This window comes from Zeus faber (assembly GCF_960531495.2).
Source record: "Zeus faber genome assembly, chromosome: 1".
Classification (NCBI taxonomy): Eukaryota; Metazoa; Chordata; class Actinopteri; order Zeiformes; family Zeidae; genus Zeus; species Zeus faber.
In genome coordinates this window covers 12,412,899-12,436,499 of record NC_137193.1, presented here as the reverse complement: position 1 = coordinate 12,436,499, position 23,601 = coordinate 12,412,899, and the positions used below count along the sequence as shown (strand labels likewise).

At 45.5% G+C, this 23,601-nt stretch overlaps 1 protein-coding gene across 1 annotated transcript; it reads left to right on the top strand.

The window, feature by feature from the left end:
• The first annotated feature begins 996 nt into the window (after positions 1-996).
• Positions 997-22,935, top strand: cgnb (cingulin b). Its single transcript, XM_080006885.1, has 20 exons — positions 997-2,136; positions 2,231-2,331; positions 2,436-2,505; positions 4,900-5,006; positions 5,410-5,542; positions 6,701-6,913; positions 8,602-8,750; positions 10,475-10,523; positions 11,110-11,217; positions 11,927-12,127; positions 12,514-12,621; positions 13,751-13,999; positions 14,462-14,632; positions 17,681-17,842; positions 18,668-18,757; positions 18,888-18,971; positions 19,609-19,727; positions 19,823-19,931; positions 21,110-21,273; positions 22,794-22,935. Exons 1-20 carry the CDS (start codon positions 1,006-1,008, stop codon positions 22,927-22,929), a joined length of 3,654 nt encoding a protein of 1,217 aa, XP_079863011.1. The 5' UTR covers positions 997-1,005; the 3' UTR covers positions 22,930-22,935.
• Positions 22,936-23,601: the final 666 nt, after the last annotated feature.

Genomic DNA, 23,601 nt, shown 5'->3' with positions numbered 1-23,601 from the left:
TTCGCTTTGAAATTTGTACGTAATGAGGTTTGGCATGTTAGACAATGAGGTTTGGCAACTTTACAAAACGGATTGATAGATAGATACTGTTTTCCTTACCGGACGGAAATTGCAATTTCCCAGCGGCTCACGTCAAAAACAATAGGCAATAATAATAATTAAAAAAAAAAAAAAAAACTAAATATAAAAAACGGAATAGTATAAAAATGAAAAGTGACGATATCTGGGGGGGAAAGTGAAATGTGCAATAAAACTCACTCATAAAATGTCAGTATGTCTGTATGTATACGTATACTGTATATACATACATATATGTTGTGTTTTTTTTGTTTTGATGCGGAGGTTTAGGCCTGACGGCGACATGGCGAGAACAATAAATAGTCTTGTCTGTTCTTAGTTTTCTATTGACGCGGTGGTATATCGCAGTATAACGACACCACCGTGCTGCGTGGGAACCAGCGTTCTGTTGCCGTGGTATATCTCTAGACGTTCTATCAAATCCTCTCCTATAGGTTTTTTTTTTGTTTTTGTTTTTTTTGTTTGTTTTTCCCTCGTCCCTTCAAGGATTTGGAGAGTGTTTCCTCCCTTTCTCGGTAGGGGGGGATTATGTTTACAGGGCGTCCTCAAACGGTCTTGTGAAGCCCTTTCACACTGGACGTGCGCTGCAAGGCCACACACACATTCCAACGGACGAATGCAAATCACACTTCCTGAAGAGCAGCAGCTGAGAGGCTTGTTGGCTTCCGGGTTGGCTCGGAATATACATATACATACTACATGAAAGTATGTATATGTATGTGACAAATAAAAATCTTGAATCTTGAATCTCTAATTTTGTGTTTCGCCGTTCGCAGAATAATGGCGGGGGAGGAATAAAGGGCCTTGGCCGTGATGGCTCCCTCCACACCTGCTTCAGTGTCCTAATTCGGAGAATTGATTAAAAATTTCCGCTCTGCTCTCTTTCCCATCGGCCCAGGTGCGCGGCGGACCAACCAGGAAGTGAACATGAGCGCTCTCCCCGCGGACAAGAAGCCGCTCGTGGACTACGGCGTGCAAATTCGCTTCATCAAGGATCTGCACGACACGGGCGGCGGTTACCCAGAAAAGAACAGAGGAATCAACGGGGCGACGCCGCCTTCCAACAAGTACGGGGTGGCGGTGCGAGTTCAGGGAATCTCAGGGCAGCCGTACGTGGTCCTGAAAGACGGGGAGAAAGGGGACTCGTATGGGGTTCAGCTGAAATCGCAGGCCCGGCCTCCGACCCCGAACTCTGGAGCCTCCTCCCCCTACAACACCCTGACCAATGAAGGCAAAGCGCCGGGCTTCACGAATCCCTATGCTCCTGACGGGAATACAGGGAGCTCGCCTGTCTCCGTGCCGGACGACGAGGACAGGGAGATCTTTGGGAGTCCCCTGAAGAGACCCCCCGGAGATGGGCAAGCAGTAGGCCAGGTGGAGGGTGAGGGCGGAGTCAGCACGAGGGCCGGAGCCCAACCCAAAGTGGCCGCCGACGGAGCAGGAAAAAAGGGAGAATTGGTGAGCAGCGAGTTTAATGAGGCTGGACTGAAACCCGTCAAACTAGATGGAGTCAGGGCAAGGGGGCCGAAGCAAAATGGCATTCGTTTCGCCGGGTCGCTGGGGAGGCACGCTGGGAAAAAACTGAACCTCAACTCGTCCTTGGAGTCTTTCCCGGAGCCCCCGTCTCCAGCGTCAGCCGAGGAAGAGCCTGTGCCCGCGATAGACACCAACTCCCTGGCTCCCATCAACAAGCTCATCAGCAAGTTTAACAGCGGCGCCCCCGGAAGCGCTGCCCAGACCCGGGGGCGTTCGGGAGCCAGGCAGCGGCTCCGCTTCGACGAACGACGGCGATCCAGAAGTCTGGACGCCGGGAAGGAGGGTCGGACCGTGCCCCTTCCGTCTCCGACCTCCCCCGCCCCAAACCCCTACGGCGCTCCCCTCGCGCCCGCCCCCACCTCCGCCGATCTTTTGACGTCGGCCCATCCAGCTCGGGGCAGCTCGGGAAAGAGCCCCGCTTCCTTTGCCAAGGTGACGGCCCTCAAGGCCTCCAGGCCAAGCATCAAGTCGCCAGGGAACTCTGTTGGAAGGGTCTCCCCCCCTGCCATCCCGAAAAAGCCTGTAGGTATTATAACAGTACTAATTAGCAGGCGTTTACTTCAGCTTCCCCTCTGGAAGTAGGGTGTCATACCTTGTTTGTTCCTCTCTTTAAAAGGAGGTACCAGCCCCACAGAGGAACCAGGGTCAAAGCGTAGGTGCCGTCAGTGGTGAGGACGCGCAAGTCAAACAAGCCGTCTACAACGTCCGCAAAGAAGGGTAAGAGAGGCTAGAATGCATGCTCCACCCATTGTACCACTGTATATCACAGAGTGTATATGTATATCGACGTCTGAAATTGTCTCCGTGTCTCCCTTCATCAGCGCAACCGGGAGCGATGCGCCCGTCGAAAGCCAGGCCGCCCCTGTCTACGAGACCGCCAGCGTCTTGAAGGTACCTCCAGTCTTCCACTAATGTTTGCGTGTCCAGATTGAGTTGGGCCCTCGCCGCCGCCGCCGATACGGCCAGTGAAGCAGTTAAGCTTCACTGGCCTTCCATCGAGTTTAATTAGGAGGCAGGTTCAGCATAATGGCCCGAGCACAAAGCTGGGAACTTTCCGCGTTTGTTGTTTGCGTGGCAGAGTTTTTCTTTTAAATTTCTCCTCAATAATGTCTCCTGTGATGAGAGGAGCGAACGGTTCGGCGTGCGGCCCTGTTTTGTGAGCATGCGGAACGCCATTCCGCCTCTTTTGTCCGTCTCCGTGGATTCTCTTTATGGCACGCACAAAAAATGCAGGGGGAAGTCAATAAATAAAAATGCTGCATATTATGCGCGCCGTTCTAGCACCAACGCCATGTTTTTTTTTTTGTTTGTTTTTGTTTGTTTTTTTTGGGGTGTTCTCCTCCGATACCTCATTAAAATAGATAACATCCTCATTTTACAAAACATGCACGCTGCAGCCCTGAGTCTCCATCCCTTTGCATAAATCTACATACACAAGTGATTACCTTGAGTTCTGACCTTCTCATAACGCAGGCGGAGGGCACCCACTTTGACCGTCATATGCAGTGGGTTCGACCACGAAAAGCCCACGTGCTTAATGTAAATCCTCTAAATGACGTTGTGTGACCTTCACAATCTTTTATTCTCCTCTATATCTCTTGTGGGTTTTATGAGCGGCCAGCCTGTGAATCATTCACTTCTCCGTGTCTCTTGGCAACGGTGCACCTGCAGGGGAAAGCTGGTTGTGAGTTGGCGTGTTCAGAACACGGTCAATGATATCCATCAATAATTGAGTTGGCGTGGAGCCCCGCACCACCTGGGGTGGGGGCAGGCGTTGCTGTACAGGCCATGTGCTTCATTTCCCGGGTAACCACGGCTCCCTTTTGTTGCGGAGCGTTTTCGGTGGCTGCTCAGCTCAGCCGTCTTGTTTGGGGTCGTCCCGGGTTGGTGGGTTTTGTGGCGGCCGCAGTGTTCCGCAGATCCCCAGCAGGACGTTGTTGATCTGTGCGGTTCCTGTCTTTCTGAGTTGCTGCTTCAGAGAGAGAGAGAGAGAGAGAGAGAGATTCAGTTCACTGCCAACATCAAACCATTCCTCTGGTCAGTGCCCAACCCAACCACAGTAAAACATAACACCATGCAGGGCCTCGATCATCTCACCGAAAAGACTGTACTGGTACAGGTGGAGGTCTTTGCACTCCTGACTCATTTATTCCCTCCTTTTTTAAAATCGGTTTATTCATGGGGTTTTTTGGGGGGGGTTTTTTCACACTAGCAAGGGGTAAAAGGGATCCACCGCTACTCAAGCGGCACAAAACTTCCCCCAAAACAGACAGGCTTCACCGAGGAAGCCGTGTCGTCGTGTTAGGTTACCTGCAGCTCAGACAGGTGGTGTATGCATCCGTGTCCCCTGACGAACCAAAACCACCAATAGATTGAGAAGGACAGCTGCCCCGCCAGGTCCTCACAGGCCACCGCTAGGTTCAGCAGTTATCCGGTGATACATGGAAATTGTCTATAGCATCCCCCTCAGATATATTATATACCCCTGAGTTCCACGACAGTCTGTTCATTTAAAAACCGAGGAACGCGGCCGACGCGATTGTTAATTCAAGTGCTCAGAAGCGTTCTAAGAGGTTTTTAGGAGCCGTGCCGAATTCGGCTGTGGAAGAAATTCTGATGTTTAAAAAAAAAAGTGTCAAACTGAGACAATTCAAGGGCAATGAAGTGAAGCAAATCTGCACAAAATGCATCTGACTATCTGTCACTGAGCCCTCTGCTCCGTCTCTCCCCTCGCTCCCCCCTCTCCCCCTCTCTCCCCTCTCCCCTTTGTGTCTAATGAGTCTGGGGCAGGAAGAGGCACTGTGTGTGTTGTTGCTTTCGAAGTGAACCAGGAACATGGGTCCTCACTTCCCAAGTGTGTTTGCTCTGACCTCACTTTGATACGAGTACACACACTTGTGTGTGCGTGCGTGCGGACTGGTGCGTGCATGCAGGACCGGTGTGTGTGTGCGTGCATGCGCGCGCGCGCGCGTGTGTTTAACTAGTGAGGACCGGCTTCTGAATTGACTATTTGAATTGACTTATTTTTTTTTTGGTTTAGAAGTTCACCAGAAACATTGGACCTCACTTTTGTGTGTGTGTGTGTGTGTGTGTGTGTGTGTGTGTGTGTGTGTGTGTGTGTGTGTGTGTGTGTGTGTGTGTGTGTGTGTGTGTGTGTGTGTGTGTGTGTGTGTGTGTGTGTGTGCGCATCATAACTAGTAGCTAGCCTGCACTGGGGCCCCGTCGTAATTTGAAATAAAACACATCAACGACAGTGTCTCAGTGTTATTTTGTTGGGTGTGGAAGGTGGGATCCGTCGGAAAGAAGGAGCTGGAGGAACTTCTGAAGGAGAACCTGCGGCTTAAGGAGCAGCTTAACCGCAACAAGACCGAATTGAAGCAAGCCCACGATGAGTAAGGGCGTGTGCGTGTGTGTGTGCGCGGGGGAATCGTTTTGAGATGTCTCTGGTAGACTCTGGTATTAATGGGTTCTACATGGATGAAAATAGCAATAACCTTTATTTGTATAGCACCTTTCATACACAACATGCAGCTCAAAGTGCTTTACATTAATAGAAGGAAATCAAACAGTAACAATAAAAAAGCAAAATGCATTAAATAAAAATCAGTAAATTATACTAGACTACTACTATATACTGTATATTATACTACATTCAGTTTTGGCTTGCCGTTCCTCACGATTTTCAATTATTATTTCTATTGAATTTTGGTCTTGAAATACACCCAGCAATCAAATAATGTGTCTGTCTGTCTGTCTGTCTGTCTGTCTGTCTGTCTGTCTGTGCTGTGTGTGCAGACTCGCTGAGGTGCGGATGAGCAGGGAGGCGTCCGAGTCCCGCGTGCGTCAGCAGGAGGACCAACTGGCTGAGCTTCAGGAGGAGCTGAGGAGGCTTCCGGAGAGCCACACCCACCCCGACGCCTTGCACACGGTGCTGATGCTGGGCACACCCACACACTTGGACAGACTAATTTCAGCTTTTTGACCCAACACAACTAACATGCCGACGCACACACTAGTTCCAAAATAGGGATCCGCTGGTGCCGTGGTCGGTCTACAATTAAAAGTATATTTTGTTTGTTTTATTTTTATTAATTTATTTTATAATATTAATATTATTTTTTTTATAAATGTTTTTAGTTATTCATATTTTTACTGTGCTGTCAGCAGGCATTGCTCTGCAAGTGGCATTCCAATTCCCATCCTGTGATATTAATCATTAATAATCTTTGAAAGAAAATCACCTGTCTCCATCTGTCCTTTTTTAAGATTTTGTTTCTTCTGCAATATACAGTACATACTGCATAATGAACTTCACTAATGATGGTGATTTTTGTTGATTTGGTGATTTGCATTTTTTTTCAGCAAGGTTGAATTTAAATGTTAAATTGCATGGCATTTTTTAGGCAGATATTTTTCTGTTGGGGGTGGGGGTTACTCTGCAAAGGGGTTCTTGTCATAAAAAAAGTTTGTGAACCCCTGAGTTAAGCAATGTGATCACAAACTCCGCCTCGTGCCGCCAAAACTGTGACCCGTGGAGGCATGGACTCCACAAGACGTTAGCAGCAGATCCTTTAAGTCCTGGAAGTTGTGAGGTGGGGCCCCCATGGATCAGGCTTGTTGTTCCAGCACATCCCACAGATGCTCCATCGACCCTGTCGCCTGTTCACCGATTGTCCTTCCTTGGACTGCTTTTGGTCGGTACTAACAACTGCATACCGGGAACACCCCACAAGACCTGTCGTTTTGGAGATGCTCTGACCCAGTCGTCCAGCCATCACAATTAGGTCCTTGTCAAAGTGGCTCAGATCATTACGCTTGACCATTTTTCCTGCTTCCAACACATCAACTTCAATAACTGACTGTTCACTTGCTGTGTAATACATCCCAACCCTTGACAGTGACATTGGAACCAGATGAGCAATGTTATTCACTTCACCTGTCACTGCTTTTAATGCTGTGGCTGATCGGTGTATACTTTAACACCGGAATTATACATGTTGGAAAACTCCATGACTTACTAACCGCCCCGTCTCCATCAACCTTCCTGTGTGTCCTGCCCCCCTGTTTTCCTGTCGTCTCCCTGCAGGACGTGGCGACGCTGCAGGCGGAGCTGGCTGAGGCGGCCATGATGTGGCAGCGCCAGGAGGAGACGCTGCACCAGCGGGAGCGCGAGCTGACGGCGCTCAAGGGGGTTCTGAAGGAGGAGGTGGAGTCCCACGACCAGGAGATCGAGTGCCTGAGGGAGCAGTACAGCCAGGACATGGACAACCTGCGGAGAACCATGGAGCAGGTGTCTGAGGTAGACGGCGAAACCCAAAAGCCCGTGGCGCCAAAAGATCAGTTGAGGACAAGTCGAACAAACGGAACCATTGAGTGATCAGGGCTTCTTTGTTTCATGGCAGTGTAATCAAATCAAGAAGTAGCACAAGGAAAAATGTTACATGTTATGGTGAAATGAGGTGAATTGATGACATTGATATGAATAACATATCTTTATTCAACTATTGAATTGTAAAAAGAAAAACCTTCAATCGCAATCTGATATTGACTCATCGATTTAACTTCAAGCCTTGTAAGTGTTCGATTCTGAAAATGAATATTCGAAAAATATGCAAAAATATTACGAAAATGTTGCGCGCACACGTCCACATACATCCTCTTTGTGCGCGCAAGTGGATGAGCTTTGTCCGCGGGCTCTATTATGCTCATTAAATTAAAAAAGGGTAAAAATAATCAAAAAGCAAACAAACAGACGCAGTGGCTCTGTCCGGACTCTCCAGGCGTTCCGTGCACATTGCACCGCTGCCCGGGACAGAGCAGCGGGTCTCACCGGGGGGCCAGCGCGGAGGTTCGCTTAAAACATCGCTTAATAAGGCGGGGGGGGGTTTTTGTTTGTTTTTTCCACTTTTTCGGGGCCGCTTCTCAAGTCTCACAACAAAGGATAAAGAGCGGAGGAGCCAAATAAAAGGATGAAATCGTGTTCAGAGGATGTTGTGCCCACTGCACAGCACATTGTGATAGACACGGCGAGAAATGGGTCAAAACGCAGCGGTGTGGTGAAGATGCTCGCCTTTTGTTTACAACTACTGTGTCTATAAAACAGTTGCGCTTTCCACAGCCCATCTTTTTTTGGGTGGGTTCTTTGGTGTGACGAGGGGACGACAGTGACAGTGGCATCACAGAATATCAACTCACAGGCCAGGCAGAAGATTGCTATGTTGGTAAGATAATTGATGCGGTTAGGAAAAATACCCAACAACGCCTTATCTTTACCCTGCTCGTGCCTCCACCCGAGAGCTGTTGGTTTGCACATTTGGTTTCCATTGCATATTGTTCAATCTCTGGTTGGGCTATGGAGCATAGCTCTATTGAACCCAGGACCCTGAAACTAGCTGAGGGACAACTTCACGACTAACGACTTGATTATTATAAGATAAGATAATACTTTATTGATCAAGGAAATCCAGTCTGGTAATTCAATATCAACTACCAAAGTTTATTTGGAACCTGCGGTTCCTAATAGAGTGTACCTAAATCCTCTATAAGCAGTTCAGGAAAGACAGTAGTGTAAATACAGGCTCCACAGTGTTTGTTTTGAGTTGTGATGGTTAATCTTCGTCTTCTACTTCTCTCGGCTGCTCCCGTTAGGGGTCGCCACAGCGGATCATCTGCCTCCAAAACCTTCTGTTCTGCGCGTCTTCCTCCCTTACACCAGCCGCCTGCATGTCCTCCCTCACCACATCCGTCAAACTTCTCTTTGGCCTTACTCTTAATAGTTGTATATTACTAATAACAGTGATATAGCCAAGTGGCATTCAGTAATATCAGTACTATAAATAGAAGTGGCATCCAGTTATAATAGTACTATATATAGAAGTGATGTACAGTAATATCAGTAGTATAAATAGGAGTGGTGTACAGTAATATCAGTACTATAAGTAGAAGTGACAGTAATAACATATTGATGTTGATACTGTTGTTCTCCAGTCCCAGGAGCAGATCGAGGAGGAGCGGGAGCGGGTCAACGCCTCCATCCTGTCCCTGGAGGAGGAGCTTGACCTGTGCCGGGAGGAAGGGGGCCAGTGGAGGAGCCAGCTGGAGGCCACGGCCGAGAAGCTGCACTCCACCCAGCAGGAGTGAGTCCCCGCCCCCTCAGCCACCGCCATATTGGACGGAGTACACTGAGAGTGGAGTCCTGCAGAAATTAGATTAAATAAAACATTTTGGCCGATGTTAAAAATAAAAAATTGACGAGAGGGAGGTGTCAAAATATCTCGTTCCACTCACAATAAATGGCTTTTCTTTCTATTCTATTTTTATGTTGAACAGAAATAATATAACCATAATTTGAATAGCTTGAATTAAAATGTAAAATTACTGAAGCCTAAGCCGCAATGACGGGTTGAATTTCGGGGCTGTGATTTATTTCATATGGGTCTTTAATTTAAGGAATGTAATGTGCCTTTTAATGTAAAATTGAATTGTATTGCTCTCAAGATAACAAAAAAAAATAGTTAAGATAAAAAACTATAAATTTTGTTTGTGTGTATAAACAAACAGGTGCATTTTGTTACTGTAATGTAACTATAATAACTAAGAATATTTTTATACAACTATAATATTTTTGTTCCCTCCGGTTTACCTGTTTTTTGTGTGTATTTATTTACCCTTTTCCCTGACTTTTTAGTGGCAGGAATGGACGGAAACGCAGCACTAAAATGTGAGAGTAGAACAGACTAGTCACAAACTGTACTCATAATTTAACCCCTTAATGAATTTAACATATTATTACTAATATGATATGATTAATATGATCTGCTATATCCTTAATGATCTTGACATGATCCTTCTTCTTATAATCCTCAAAATGTATCAAGTATTTTTCAATCAATCAACTTATTTTTGTCTCATGATTCTATGATTCATCCCCAATCAATTAATATTGTGAAACATGTGATTTGTTTTTTATTATTATTATTATTATTATTATTATTATTATTATTATTATTATTATTATTATTATTAATAATAATAATAATCATAATAATAATATATATTTTTGTTGTTGTTGTTGTTGTTGTTGTTATTATTATTATATCAACAGTTGGTTTTTTTTGTCTGTTATTTTTTACCTCACTGTTGAATGTTTTACTCAGTGATGAAGACATAGGAGGGGAGGAGGAGGAGGAGGAAAACAGAGCAGGGGAGGGAGGAGGAGAGGACACCAAGGAGGAGAAAAGGAGAGGTGGAGGGAGGAAGAGGAAAGTAGAGGGGAGGAGAGAGGAGCAGAGACAGGAGGGGGAGGAGGAGAAGGAAGAGAGGAGGAGGAATGAGGAAGAGGACTAGAGGAGGAGGAGGAGGAAGGATGAAGAAGAGAGGAGGAGGCATGTAAGAAGTGGGCAGGAGAAGGAAGGATGAAGAAGAGAGGAGGAGGCATGTAAGAAGTGGGCAGGAGGAGGAGAGAGAAGTGATGAGGACAGAGGAGCAGGAGGAGGGAAGGAGGAAGAGAGTTGAGGAGGTGGAGAGAGAAGGAGAGAGAGGAGGAGGAGGAGGGATGAAGACACAAAATAATCAAAAAACACAAATGAATGTCCTGAGTGTTTTGGGGAGTTTGAATAATAATAATAATAATAATAATAATAATAATTAATAATAATTTAGGAATTTATTTTTAATAATAATAAAATTATTATGAATAATCATCACTGTAAAAATAGTAAAAATAATACAAATGAATAATATAACTATTATTATTATTATTTGTAATAATAGTAATATTACAAATCAATAATAAAAATATTATTATTATTATCATCATTAGCTTTCCTGCAGCTCATAGTCTCCTTTACTCCGTCTTCAGGTTGGAGAAATCCCGTTTGGAGAAGGAGGAATTCGAAGGTGATCTGAAGGTACGGGCAGAAATGTTTTTGTTTTTATTTATATATATATATATATATATATATATATATATATATATATATATATATATATCTTACTGACTTAGAATCATTTCTATTTGAATTTGAATTGCTCAACTTTAATAATTGCATTAAAAAACTATACATGAATAGCATCATATGAAATTGAATTGATTGAATTGATTAGTTTGGAACTGAATTCCGATGTACTTGAAATTGAATTTAATATTATGAAATTGAATTAATTTGCTTTAAAACTGTCATTGATCCGCGCTGAATATTCATTCAGCTCTCACATATCAAATTCAGTTTACTGAGACTCACATCCGACCCGGATAGCAACTGAATGAATTTTAAGTGAGGATCAAATTCAGTTTCAGGGCAAAATAATAAAATGTCATAATATTACATTCAGCTTCAAGTTCATTGGAATTCAGTTCCAAATGAGTCAATTACATTTCAAGTGATGCTCTTCAGATTCAGTTTTTTTTATGCAATAATTCAACTTAAAAGATACAAATTGAATTATAAATGATTCAAATTCAGTTTGTAGTGACGTCTTTCTGCCCGTGTGAAGGAGCTGAGGGAGCTCAAGGAGCTCAAGGAGCTGAGGGAGCTGAGGGATTCTCTCGTTGCCGTGAAGAAACAAATCCCCGGCTCTGAGGCTGAGTGCTTCGGTGCAGAGGTAATTCGCGCAGCGCGCACGACGTGGGCGCATACGGAGATTTGGGGGAGGGCTTATCCACACGCTTTTATTTTGTATTTTGTTTTGTGTGTGTCTCTCTCTCTCCAATGTTATTTGATTATATTTTTGTTTAATTTCAGTCCACAATCCATATTAATTTGCTGTTTATACTAATATAATAATTCTGCCATTCAATTCAATTTAGCTTCATTGACATGAGAAGAATTCTCACATTGCCAATGCAAAACAAGACATGTACATAACAAGAAGAAGGGAGGAGGAAGGAGAGAGGAGAAGGTCAAGTCGAAAGAGGGGGAGGAGGAGAAAGGAGTTTGGGTGAGGAGGAGGAGGATACAGGGGAGGGGTACGATAGAGGGGAGGAGGGGGATAGGGGTGTTCGGGTGAGGAGGGGGGAGTGAGGGGGAGGATAGAGAAGGAGGTGAAGTGGGGAGAAGGAGCAGGAGGAGAGGGGATGAGGAGGATAGGGGAAGAGGAGAGGCGAGGATAGAGGGGAGGCGTAGGATAAAGGAGAGGGAGGAGGACAAAAGAGGAAGACAGAGATCTCTCTCTCTCTCTCTATCTCTCTCCATCCCTCTGAATGCTCTTTTCTCACACACACACACATTGATAAGGACTTATACACATTCTTCTTCTTCTTCTTCTTCTCCTCCTCTCCCCGTGTTCATCCTCCCGATGCGCTCATCCCAAGGACCTTCTGCGTTGCCATGGCGATCTGAAGCAGGCCTGCGCACAAAAGGCGGAGCTGGAGGAGGCGCTGGAGGAGGCGCGCGGGGAGCTGCGGGCGCTGAAGAGGGCGAGCGAGGCGCGGGAGGCGGGGCTTAGCACCGAGGTCAACGCCCTGAAGGAGCAGTCGCGGCGGGACAAGGCGGAGCTGGAGAAGGCGAGAGAGGTACGGGGGGGACGGAGAGAAGGGATAAAAGTTGGCCAAGTGGAGGAGGTGAGGACAGGGAGGGAGGTGAGGGGGCGGAGGAGGAAAATAGTTGATGAGGGTGGAAAAGGAGAGGGGATGAAGAGAGGGGGTGGAGAGAGGAGCACGAAGCGAGGACGGGGAGAGAGGGGAGGATGTGAGGAGGAGGTGGAAAAGAGAGGAGGAAGAGTATAGAGGTGGGGAAGGGAAGGGCGGAGGCGAGAGGGTTCAAAGATGGATGACGATCGAGACTCTCTTTCTACAGCCCCCTCACTGTCTCTTCTCCTCCTCCTCCTCCCGCTCCTCCTCTCCCCCCTCGTCCCCCTCCCGCTCCTCCTCCTCCTCCTCCTCCCTTTTCTTCTCGCCAGTCTTTAGATGCACCTGGATCTTCATCGTCCAAGCCCCCGGCAGATCCGGACGCCCACCAGGAACTTCAGGAAGCCAACGCCCGGCTCCGGGAGAGGCTGTCCCGCATGGTACCACGCCCCAACACCACACTCCCATCAGACGATCCCAGGGTGCCGGCCACAGCGGGATTAGGTTTTCCCACGTCAAGCCTCCCACACACGCTCAGTCCCTGGATGAAAGGCTAAAGAGCGTGGAGAATTAAACCCCGTTACAACCATACAAAAGATATGGATTTACACACAGCACATACTGTTGCCTGTGTGTATATTAAATAATAACACACAAGGAGGACAAACACTATTTTAGAAATATTCACGATTCTATAGCCTCATAGCCTCAATAACCAATATTTCTAGAATACATTTCGATTTTTTTTTTTTTCTTAGTTAATGTATAGGTTTATTGTGTCTGCCATCCAATATATCTCGCATATTTATTTATTGATTTGTTTGTTGTAATATTTTAATCGATAAGCAAACACTATTTCAGAAATATTCATGATTCAGTAGCCGCATTGCCTTAATAACAAATATTTGGAGAATTATTTTCAAACATTTTTATTTAATTAAATTTTTTATTTTTTTAAATTATTACTGGATTGGATATTGCTTTATTGCATACATAAGGCACCACTGCCTATTGTCAAAATCAAAATTGTCGTTATTTTTGGTTCACTATTGATCCTCATACCTGTTTTCAAACACTATTTTAACAATATTCAGGATTCAGTAGCTTTTTTCCTCATTACCCAATATTTCTAGAATACATTTTTTTATATCCTTAGTATAGAAATGGGTAATGATATATCTATCCATCCATCCATGATCTATACCGCTCATCCTCGTGCGGTCACGGGGTGTGATGATATAGATATAACTGAATCACAATCAATTTATTTGGTACATTTACGTACATTTTCATACAGCAGGAATTTGTCTTTACATGGTACATTGTTGCGCAAGCAAGTAGCATATGAAGTAAAAAAAAATATATATAAATGCACTAAAAATGTGCATGAAGTATGCATGAAAAAGAAATGTACATAAAATATACACAATATACATAACAGCTAAGGGTTACCTTGACAATCGAAAAATAGGAAATTTACAATAAACAATAAAATGACAGTATAAACCTAAGATAAACAATGAAAAAAATATGACCCATAACTATTTTTTGGGAACCCTCCCTCCCCAGACGAGGCTCCAGTCCAGTCTGCCGCTGAGCTCGGAGGCGGAGGAGGCGCTGGAGGACGAGAACCGCTTGCTCAAGTCCCAGCTGGACGAGGCGCGGCGCGGCGTGGTCCGCCTCGGCAAGGAGCGGGACGTGCTCAACCGGCGCCTGGAGGAGCGCGACCTGGAGAGGGAGGCGCTGCGGCGCGGGAAGAGCGACCTGGAGGAGCAGAAGAGGCTGCTGGACCGCGCCCTGGAGAAGATCAACAAGGAGGTGGGTGGGGTGGGTGGGGTGGGTGGGAGGGTGTCGTGCTATTTGTCTTCCATCTCTCCTCTCCTCTATTTTCCATCCAATCTCTTTAACATAAAAGTATGGATGATAGATACATAGATAGATACATAGTTAGGTACATGTATATTTTATAGCTCACATAAATAAATGAGAAATAATTACAAATGAAAAAGAATGGAAAACAGATCGAATAATTAGCTTGAGAAAATTGGCAATAAACTGAGAAAGAATTATGAAAATAAAAAGCAAGATATAAGAAATATAAAAAAATGTATAGAGGAAAAAAAAAGTATAGAAAGGAAATATAATAAAATATTTTTTTGCAAAGTATTTATTTTATCCATCTCTCTATCCTTCTATCTATCTCTATCTATCTCGGTAAAATTGTAATAGTGTTTATCTCTCTGCATCTCTCCATCCCTCCTTCCACACCCCCTCCCTCAGATGGAGATGATGATGGGCGACTCCCGCCAGGCGGTGGCCACACTGCAGGCGCAGCTGGACGAGTACAGGGATCGCTCGAGGAAGGAGCTGCAGGAGGCGCAGCGCAGTAACAAGGAGCGCCTAGTCGAGCTGCAGCGGTCACAGTGCAGCCTGAAGGCCCTGCAGGAGGAGGTGAGGTGGAGGAGAGGAGGAGGAGGAGGAGGAGGAGTGTGGTGGAGAGAGGAGGACGAGGAGGAGAGGAGTGAGGAGATTGGAGCCGGAGGAGGAGAGGTGAGGAGGAGGCTAGAAGTGAGATGGAGGATGAGAGAGAAGAAGGACAAAGGAGGGAGGAATAGAGACTAGGAGGAGGAAGAGAGAGGATGAGGAGGAGGAGGACAGTTGAGGGAGGAATAGAGGTGAGGAGGAGGAAGAGAGAGGGGAGCAGGAGAAGGAGCACACTTGTGGGAGGAATAGGTCAGGAGGAGGAAGAGAGAGGATGAGAAGGAAGAGGAGGAGGACAGTTGAGAGAGGAATAGAGGTGAGGAGGAGAAAGAGAGAGACGATGAGGAGAAGAAGGAGGACCATTGAGGGAGGAATAGAGGATGAGGAGGAGCACCATTGAGGGAGGAATAGAGGCAAGGAGGGGGAAGAGAGAAGGATGATGATGATGATGATGATGATGAGGAGGACAGTTGAGGGAGGAATAGGTCAGGAGGTCACGAGGAGGAAGAGAGATGATAAGGAGGAAGAGGAGGAGGACAGTTGAGAGAGAAATAGAGGCGAAGAGGAGGAAGAGAGAGGATGAGGAGGAGGAGGACCATTGAGGGAGGAATAGAGGTGAGGAGGAGGAAGAGAGAGGAGGAGGAGGAGGACAGTTGAGGGAGGAATAGAGGTGAGGAGGAGGAGGAAGAGAGAGGATGATGATGATGATGAGGAGGAGGACAGTTGAGGAAGGAATAGGTCAGGAGGAGGAAGAGAGAAGATGAAGAGGAAGAGGACAGTTGAGAGAAATAGAGGCGATGAGGAGGAGAACAAGGAGGGGGAGGACCATTGATGGAGGAATAGAGGCGAGAAGGAGGAAGACAGTTGAGAGAAATAGAGGCGAAGAGGAGGAAGAGAGGATGATGAGGAGGAGGACAGTTGAGAGAGAAATAGAGGCGAAGAGGAGGAAGAGAGAGAAGATCATGAGGAGGAGGAGGGTCGTTGAGGGAGGAATAGAGGCGAGGAGGAAGAGAGAGAGAGGAAGGATGATGAGGAACAGGAGTGGAGGAGGAGGGTGAAGAGGAGGTGGCTGAGAAGATGAGGATAGAGGTGAAATGGAGGATGAGAAAGTAAAGAGAGGAGAGGAGGTGGAGGGGGCGAGCGAGCGAGGTGGAGGGGGCGAGGGGGTGCAAAGATGGACGACACAAACCCAAAACAAAATAAACCTTGAGCTTTCGAGGTTTGAATCTCAGGAATGTGACATCATAACAATACAACTCTTCATCACTACTTCTTCCCTTTGATATTTTATGGGGGTTTTTTTTGTTTCCAAAATAACTCATTTACCACAAAAAGAGCTTGACACAACACCCGGATACCACCAAATATTTTGTCGATCTCGACGAAACGTATCATCACAACAGAAATGTTCCACATTAAACACACCACCGAGCGCAGGGTGTGATGGTGAGAGCTTGCCAGGGAAAAAAAAAAGTCAAGATTCCACTTGAAAAAAATTAGCTTTTGTGTTGCAAGATCAAAATGGCAGGCTGATCTAATTCATCAGATTCATATGTTGGGGCAGAACAGCAGCGCTGCATCCGCCGCAGGGTTCACCCCCAAAGTGACGAAAGGTTGGACTCTCGTTTTTGGGATTTGGTCGTCGGCGAGGCAAACTCGGCAAACTCGGCAAAACAAGTCGTTCGCTTTTTCCGGCTCGTCGCCGGTCGGGCTCAGCCGGCGCGGGGCTCAGCGAGCGAGGGGGGCCTTCCCGAACGATGGGCCAGGGCCGATCATTTTTGATTTAATCGAGTCGAGGCTTGTGGAGTCTTCTGAAAGAGTCGTTCGCCGTGGACGAGCCGTTCGCGCGTCAAACATCGCGATAGTAGAACACACGTAATAATAAGCCCTGTTCTACATGTTCACGATGATTTAGTGGTTAACAGGGTAGTGGTGTAGCCGTTTAAAAAACACAAAGGTCTCTTTTCAGGTATTAATCGTGGGATAAACACAGCCATAGCTTATGAAGTTAATACTGGGTGAAGTGGTGTTTGTAGGCCAGTGTAAACAACGTGTGTATTCAACTCCAACATGGAGCAGATTACATGAAATAACTGGGCTGGTACAATATGGCTGCTCTTGAAATGGATTAATATGTCCGTGAGATTTGTAAACGCGTAATAATTACATTGAAATGGAAATGTTATGACTTTAATTCAATGTTTTATTTATAATTAAGTGTTTTAAGTATTATTAAGTGGCTTTTTTATATTTCTAATGTTATGCATTATTAAACTTCTTCCCAAAAGTATAAAAATAAAATGAAATAAAAGAAAACATGAAATAAAAATGGAAAAATACATAAATATAAAGATAAGATAAAAATACCTCTTCCCAAACGTTTAAGATCCATTTACTTTTCTAAGTTTTGACTTTTCTTTAAATTATTGTTATTTTCGTTTAAAATCGTCTATTTGACACATTCCTTTTTACACATACACACATTACTACATAACCTACGACTATATTGTGATTTATGGTATCGTTACACTGTAACATTGGTGGGCTTATATAAAGTCATGTAAATTGTTCCCAAAATACATCCTTGATGTGTGGAATATGAGAAATAACACGCTTGTTATTAACATATATTTTGAACATGTATATGTATTTTGGGGGGCATTTTTCCGCTTTTATTCCAAATAGCAATGAAAAGAGTCTATTGAGACGATAATGGTGTTCAGAGAGGGACACAGCAAATGGAAACATGTTTACGTTTTAAATTGCTAAATCCTGAATATCAAATGTGTAGGCTAAATATTCTAAATTCGGCTGCTGAGCATTAATTAATCTCTCGTCTCAATAATAATCCTCTCAGTCGTCCTCGCTTTAGAGTGTGTGTGACTATTTAGGTCACCGCCCAAACGGGATAAGTCGTGCACTGCATAGTAAAACCCGTTTCTTCTTTGATCAATACTTAGAACAAAAAAAAAAAAAAGTATAATAAGAAGAAGAATTTTTTATTTATTCTCCCTGCAGATTTCCCGTCTGAAGAAGGAGGCGCTGGTGTGCGGCGAGGAGCGAGACGGCGCGCAGCTGGAGCGCGACCTGCTGAGCGGCCGCCTCAAGCACCTGGAGAGCGAGCTGGAGGCGGGGAGGAGCTCCCAAACCGACCGCTCCAGGGAGGTCAGGGGCCTGGAGGTGAGGGGCTGCGGGGGGGGGAGTCAAAGGTCATGGAGTAAATTGGGCCTCTGGAGACGTGTGGAGCGGCCCTGCTGAGGGAGCGTTTTTCAAAATATCCCTCCTTACGTTACAGAGGAGTTGAGGTCATTGGATGGATGGATAGAGGGAGGGATACATAGAGGGAGGGATGGATGGATAGAGGGATGGATGGATGATAGAGAGGGATGGATAGAGGGATGGAGGGATGGATCGATACTTTATTCATTCCCCGAATAGCAGAACACATGTCAATAGGCAATAATAATATTACATTTAAAAAATGGCAATATAACCAAAAAAATATCCCCAAAAAAGTTTGTATTTCCAATATTAAAAAAAACCTCAAAAAAGAAATTGGCAATGTACAATAAGCCCAGATAACAAAATGAAATATTTGGCAATATACAATGAAAGCAAAAACCTACTAGACGAGACTAGTAAAGATTGGCTATATAAAATAAGCCTAAAATAATCACAAACAAGGAAAGGTTATCAATGTACAACAAACCAAAAAATAAATAGCAAAGATAGCTGCAATATAAAAAGAAATTAAGAAACAAACCTTTGTGTCAACAACTGGATACAGAGTAATAGGAAATAATTGACATATATATATATATATATATATATATATATATATATATATATATATATATATATATATATATATATATATACACTCAGTGTGTGAGCACTCAGTAATAATTAATAATTTTAAATTAATTAACTTACATTATGTGTGTGTGTGTGTGTGTGTGCGTGTGTGTGTGTGTGTGTGTGTGTGTGTGTGTTTTTGTTTTTCAGGATATAATCAAGACGCTGGAGATGGAGCTGGAGGAGGAGAAGAGCAGCGTGGAGCTCCTGAACGACCGCATCTCACGCGGCAGGGAGCAGGTAAAACGGGAACGTCCCGGCGCACACACACACACACACACGGAACACACACCAAATATCCCCGGACACACCCGGCGGACACGCTTTCATCGCTCTTCCCCCTTTTTTGTTTTGGTTCCTCCGTCGTCAGATCGACCAGCTTCGATCGGAGCTGATGCAGGAGCGCTCGGCGCGACACAACCTGGAGATGGACAAGAGCTCGGTGGAGAGACAGGTGGGACGGCACCGCTGCGCACCGCCCGCTCCTCCCTCACCGCCCGCTCCTCCCTCACCGCCCGCTCCTCCCTCACCGCCCGCTCCTCCCTCACCGCCCGCTCCTCCCTCACCGCCGTCTTCCTATCCTTCTTTTTTCTGTTCCCGCGGCGCTGCACCATGCTCCGCGAAAACCACGTGAAAGGTCATAAACGTGCAGAACCGCGCTCAGCAAAGACCCTCGGGGTCTGGAGTCCCGACGACGAAAGAGCGAATCTTCCAATGAATCGCAAAACAAAACTTACTGAGGGCTAAATTTGAGTTTGAGTCCCAAAGTCCAGCGAATAACACCCCAATGAAAACAATTTATAGTTTTGACCGAACGAATTGATTATTGGGAGAATCCCGTTCACAGGTCAGACTACGTCACTACGTGTGCTCCTTATTCTGCTGGAGCTGTTATTCTTTTTGAAACCAATGAATTTAATGAATTAATGCAGCCTCGAAATTTTGATCTTCTCCTGATCTGATCCTTTTTTTTTTTTTTCGAGGAATTTGAAAGGTTTTCACAGCACACTAGTGGCTGACAAATAAAAATGGTTCAAAGACCCCTCTTGTCCAGTCGCACTGACTCGTGGCCTTTCCTCCTCCTCCCCCAGTTGAAGGAGCTGAAGTCCCGCGTGGCCGACATGGAGGGACAGGCGCGGCCGTCCGCCGCCATCGTTTTGCTGGAAAAGAAAGTTCAGGAGCTGGAGGAGATGCTCTGCAGCGAGGAGAGGTGCGGCGCACATCCAAAGAGTCGATGGAAGTGAGGCACGGTTGAGGCCACATGATCCGGTGTTTCTGACCCCGTGTTGCGCTTTGTGAGCCCAGAGAGAAGGCGTCCGTCCAGGCGTCGCAGAGGCGGACGGACAGGAAGCTGAAGGAGCTGAATGCCACGCTGGACCAGGAGAGGAACCAGTTTGCTGAGCAGAAGGACCAGGTGAAGGGCCGCCGCGGTGCCGGTTAAAGGGCCTTTTATTTTTTTTTAAGGAGGGTTCTGGTCCTTGCTGTGTGGGCGCCGTCCCACGGCGCTCCGCCACCGTACTGCTAACCGCTAAAAGCCACAGGAACATGTGGAAACCGTCCTTGTTATTGTTATTGCCTTGTTATTATTATGGCCTGCTAGTAGTGATTCGACTGGCAAACGATCCGTTTGTCGCGGACAGGTCTTCAAAGGACTCATTCAAAGGAGTCATTCAAAGGAGTCATTCCGGATAAAGTCTGTGCGAGTTAATCATTGACTCTTAAACTGAAAATAATTCTATCTATATAATAATAGACTCTTTTTACAATTTGTTTTTTACTTATATACATTTTATTTTTTTCATATTTAAAATCCCCTCTACCGCTTGGGGAAGATGGTCTGTCTGTCTGTCTGTCTGTCTGTCTGTCTGTCTGTCTGTCTGTCCGTCTAAAGCCTAAACAGTTTGATCACATCACATCATGGCGGGCGCGACTGTGCGAAGACTCATCACTTTTGAACTCAATCATTTTCATTCAATCAAATACAATTTGGGCAAATCTGTTCATAACTTTCTGAGACGTTCTGCAAACAGGCAGACGGACAGACAGACAGCTGTCTGTCTGTCCGTCTGCCGTCTGCCTGATGTCGTCGTCTTGCTGTCAGTATTTCACTGTTTTAAAAGTGAAGGGGAGAGGATATATTTTTGATTGAGAACTAATTAAGAAATAAATAAGTTTCAATAAAGTTTTTTGTTTGGTTACATCAATTTCTACTGAATATCAATAATTATAATACAAATGTCATTCATTGTCATACTTTTTGAGCAAGTTAGAGAGATTGGCCAATAATATAATTTTTAGACAGGTACTAATACCCTGTCTTTTCTCTTTATAAAGAGTGGATGTGACTTGACTTGGGGATTGGATGAGAAGGACTTTGTCTGATATCAAATAAACATAAAAGTAACGGGAAAAAATGGGAAAACGTTGCAGTGTGCAAAATATTAAGAAACAAGCCTCTGGTTTCATAGGGAAGCAACATTTTGCGCTGCTTCCATATAGACCCCCACCCCGGTGCTCCTCGGACACCCCACCTCCTCCGATGTGTCGCCCCTCTGACCCCCGACCCCCGGCCCCTCCCTGTCTCCCTCCCAGCTGTCCCTGCGCGTGAAGGCGCTGAAGCGGCAGCTGGACGAGAGCGAGGGCGAGGTGGAGCGCCTGGAGGGAGTTCGCCGGAAGGTTCTCCGCGACCTGGAGGAGCAGCAGGAGCTACGGGAGGCGCTGCAGGCCAAGGTGACGGCCCTGGAGGCGGAGCTAAAGTAAGTCTGAGTCCAAACCAGCCCCCGCTCTGCGGGTTACCCCGTTAGCTGCTTTAATTTAACTTTTCCTTTTTGTCTGAGTTTGCGTCACAAAATAACGTCTATGAACGGAACCTGGGGGAGCGTGTTTTTTCCCGTACAACCGCGAGTAGTTTACTCAGTGGGACGTTTACCACAAATTAGAGTTTAAAACTTCCTCTATATAGTTTTTGCAGAGTGCAATCTTTTTTTTTTTGGAAAATACGCACAATTCACTTCTACAAAAAGATTTGATGGCGACTCTGGTGACGTCCAACGTTAATGTTAATAACGTGATTATTTTATATAACTGACTATTTTACTTATTTTTAAGCCCAATTCCGACGAATCGGATACGAAACCGCCGCGAGGAATCTGGCTCTCCACGGGAATGGGTGGACTTCCGGTTTGTTCTTGTCGTTTGTCAGATTCGGTGTAAAGCGGGCTTCAGGCTTCAGGCTTCGACGATCTCCATTTCATGCCCTGACGACCATGTGTTTATTGTGTCACAACGTACACATGGTCGCTTACCCTGTCCTCAAAAACACCGGTCCAAAAAGGTTATTTCTGAATAACATTTGAGGAAATGACAGGCACTTGATGTTCTTTTTCACACAGTATTATTTTGGAGCAATCGTAAATGTAAAATACATATATTGGTGTTTTGGCCTTCAGGTCTGTAGATTTGGTGCAGTGTCGACCGCCCGCGTAAAGGAAGTGGCTTGTTCTCGCCGGTCCGTGATGACGCACGCTTTTTTTCCCCCTGATTCTTTTGAGGATGTTTTCAAAGTGTTCCCGTGCAGAGGCTCTCACAGTTGCGTTTGGCTTATGAAGCATGCCTCTACCTGTCTCCGCGTTAAGCCTCAAGGAAACGGCACTTTAATTCCCTGCTCCAGGCTCATTTCTATGTACAGCCACCAGACGGCGCCTGATAACCACACATAGAGCGGGGGGACTTAGAACACTTGGCAGATTCCTGTGTGGGGTCTGACCCTGCTCTCTGGAGGAATTATGTAACATTTCCCAGTAAATAACCAGACTTTAATGTGTTTTTGGTTAAAAAAAATAAATAGATAGATAGATAGATAGATAGATAGATAGATAGATAGATAGATAGATAGATAGATAAATACATAATAATAATGAAAAATACATTACATTACAAGTGCAACTAAACACGACTTGCGTGGTGCAGATCTGTATCAGATCAGCGTGTGTGTGTGTGTGTGTGTGTGTGTGTGTGTGTGTGTGTGTGTGTGTGTGTGTGTCTTGCTCGTGTGTGTGTGCGCGCACCTGCAGTCACCTCCAGAAACGTGTTCCGCTCCACATGAACTAGTATGGAGATTCCCCTCCGGCCTTCACAAACGCTGCTGGAGCATTTGGCGTTGCAAACAATTTTTTTGAGGCGACATCCTTCTGTTTTCTGACATTTCTATTTTTATTCATCTGTTTATTTATTCTTCTTCTTCTTTTTTTTTTTTTCTTTTTTTTTACCTCTGGAGGCGTAAGGTCCAGCACATGCGACGCCCTGCCCTGGGCTCGTCAAACCTGAGCTCCGAAGACGAGGACGGATTCTACGAAATCGACGGCATCGCCCCCGCCCTGACGGAGAGCCACCCGCACACCACCAACTGCTGAAGGAAGGAAGGAAGGAAGGAAGGAAATTAGGATGTAGGTAGATGGGCCACTAAGAGAAGGAACTACATGGTCTCAAAATGATGACAAAACTCACTACATCCGCATTAAAACCGTCTTCTACTTTTGATCAATTCTCCGTATCCACAGATTGTTCGAGGCTCTCGGGGCTGAAGAACTTAAATGACAGTTTAGCGACAAATCGCGTCACCGCGGCACTTCCTGCCGCGTGGCTGGTGGTTTATTTCGGGCGCGTCTCCCGACGTGACCTGCGCCGTCGTCAAAACTCTCCGACGTCTTTTCAATCCGCATTCATACCATCCGCGTTCATCGCTGCGTCACTGCTGCGATCTCTGGGGGGGGGGTTTTTACCGCTCATTCAAACCTCAAAAAATGCTTGCTTTTTTTTTGTTTGTTTGTTTCCCTCTTCGTGACAAAGGAGTCGTGTTTATCCCGAGCGCGAGGAAGTCAGCGCGTCACCGTTGTTGCCAGTTCTGTCAAAACTCAGTGTTGGTCCTTTGCTAATCGGAGTTTATTCCGATGCCCGTTTGTACTTTTTCGAATGTTTTCAACTTGAGCCTCTATTTTGACCTGATAGCCAAGACAATCAGATGGAAAACGTAGCACCGTTTATTAAAACGCAGATTAAAATATTATATATGAAGCTCGGTTCTC

Coding starts and splice junctions, on each gene's coding strand:
- cgnb (XM_080006885.1), top strand. CDS start 1,006: ATGAGCGCTCTCCCCGCGGACAAGAAGCCGCTCGTGGACTACGGCGTG. Junction 12,128..12,513: donor AGCTGGAGAAGGCGAGAGAG/GTACGGGGGGGA, acceptor TCTTCTCGCCAG/TCTTTAGATGCACCTGGATC. Junction 12,622..13,750: donor GGGAGAGGCTGTCCCGCATG/GTACCACGCCCC, acceptor CTCCCTCCCCAG/ACGAGGCTCCAGTCCAGTCT.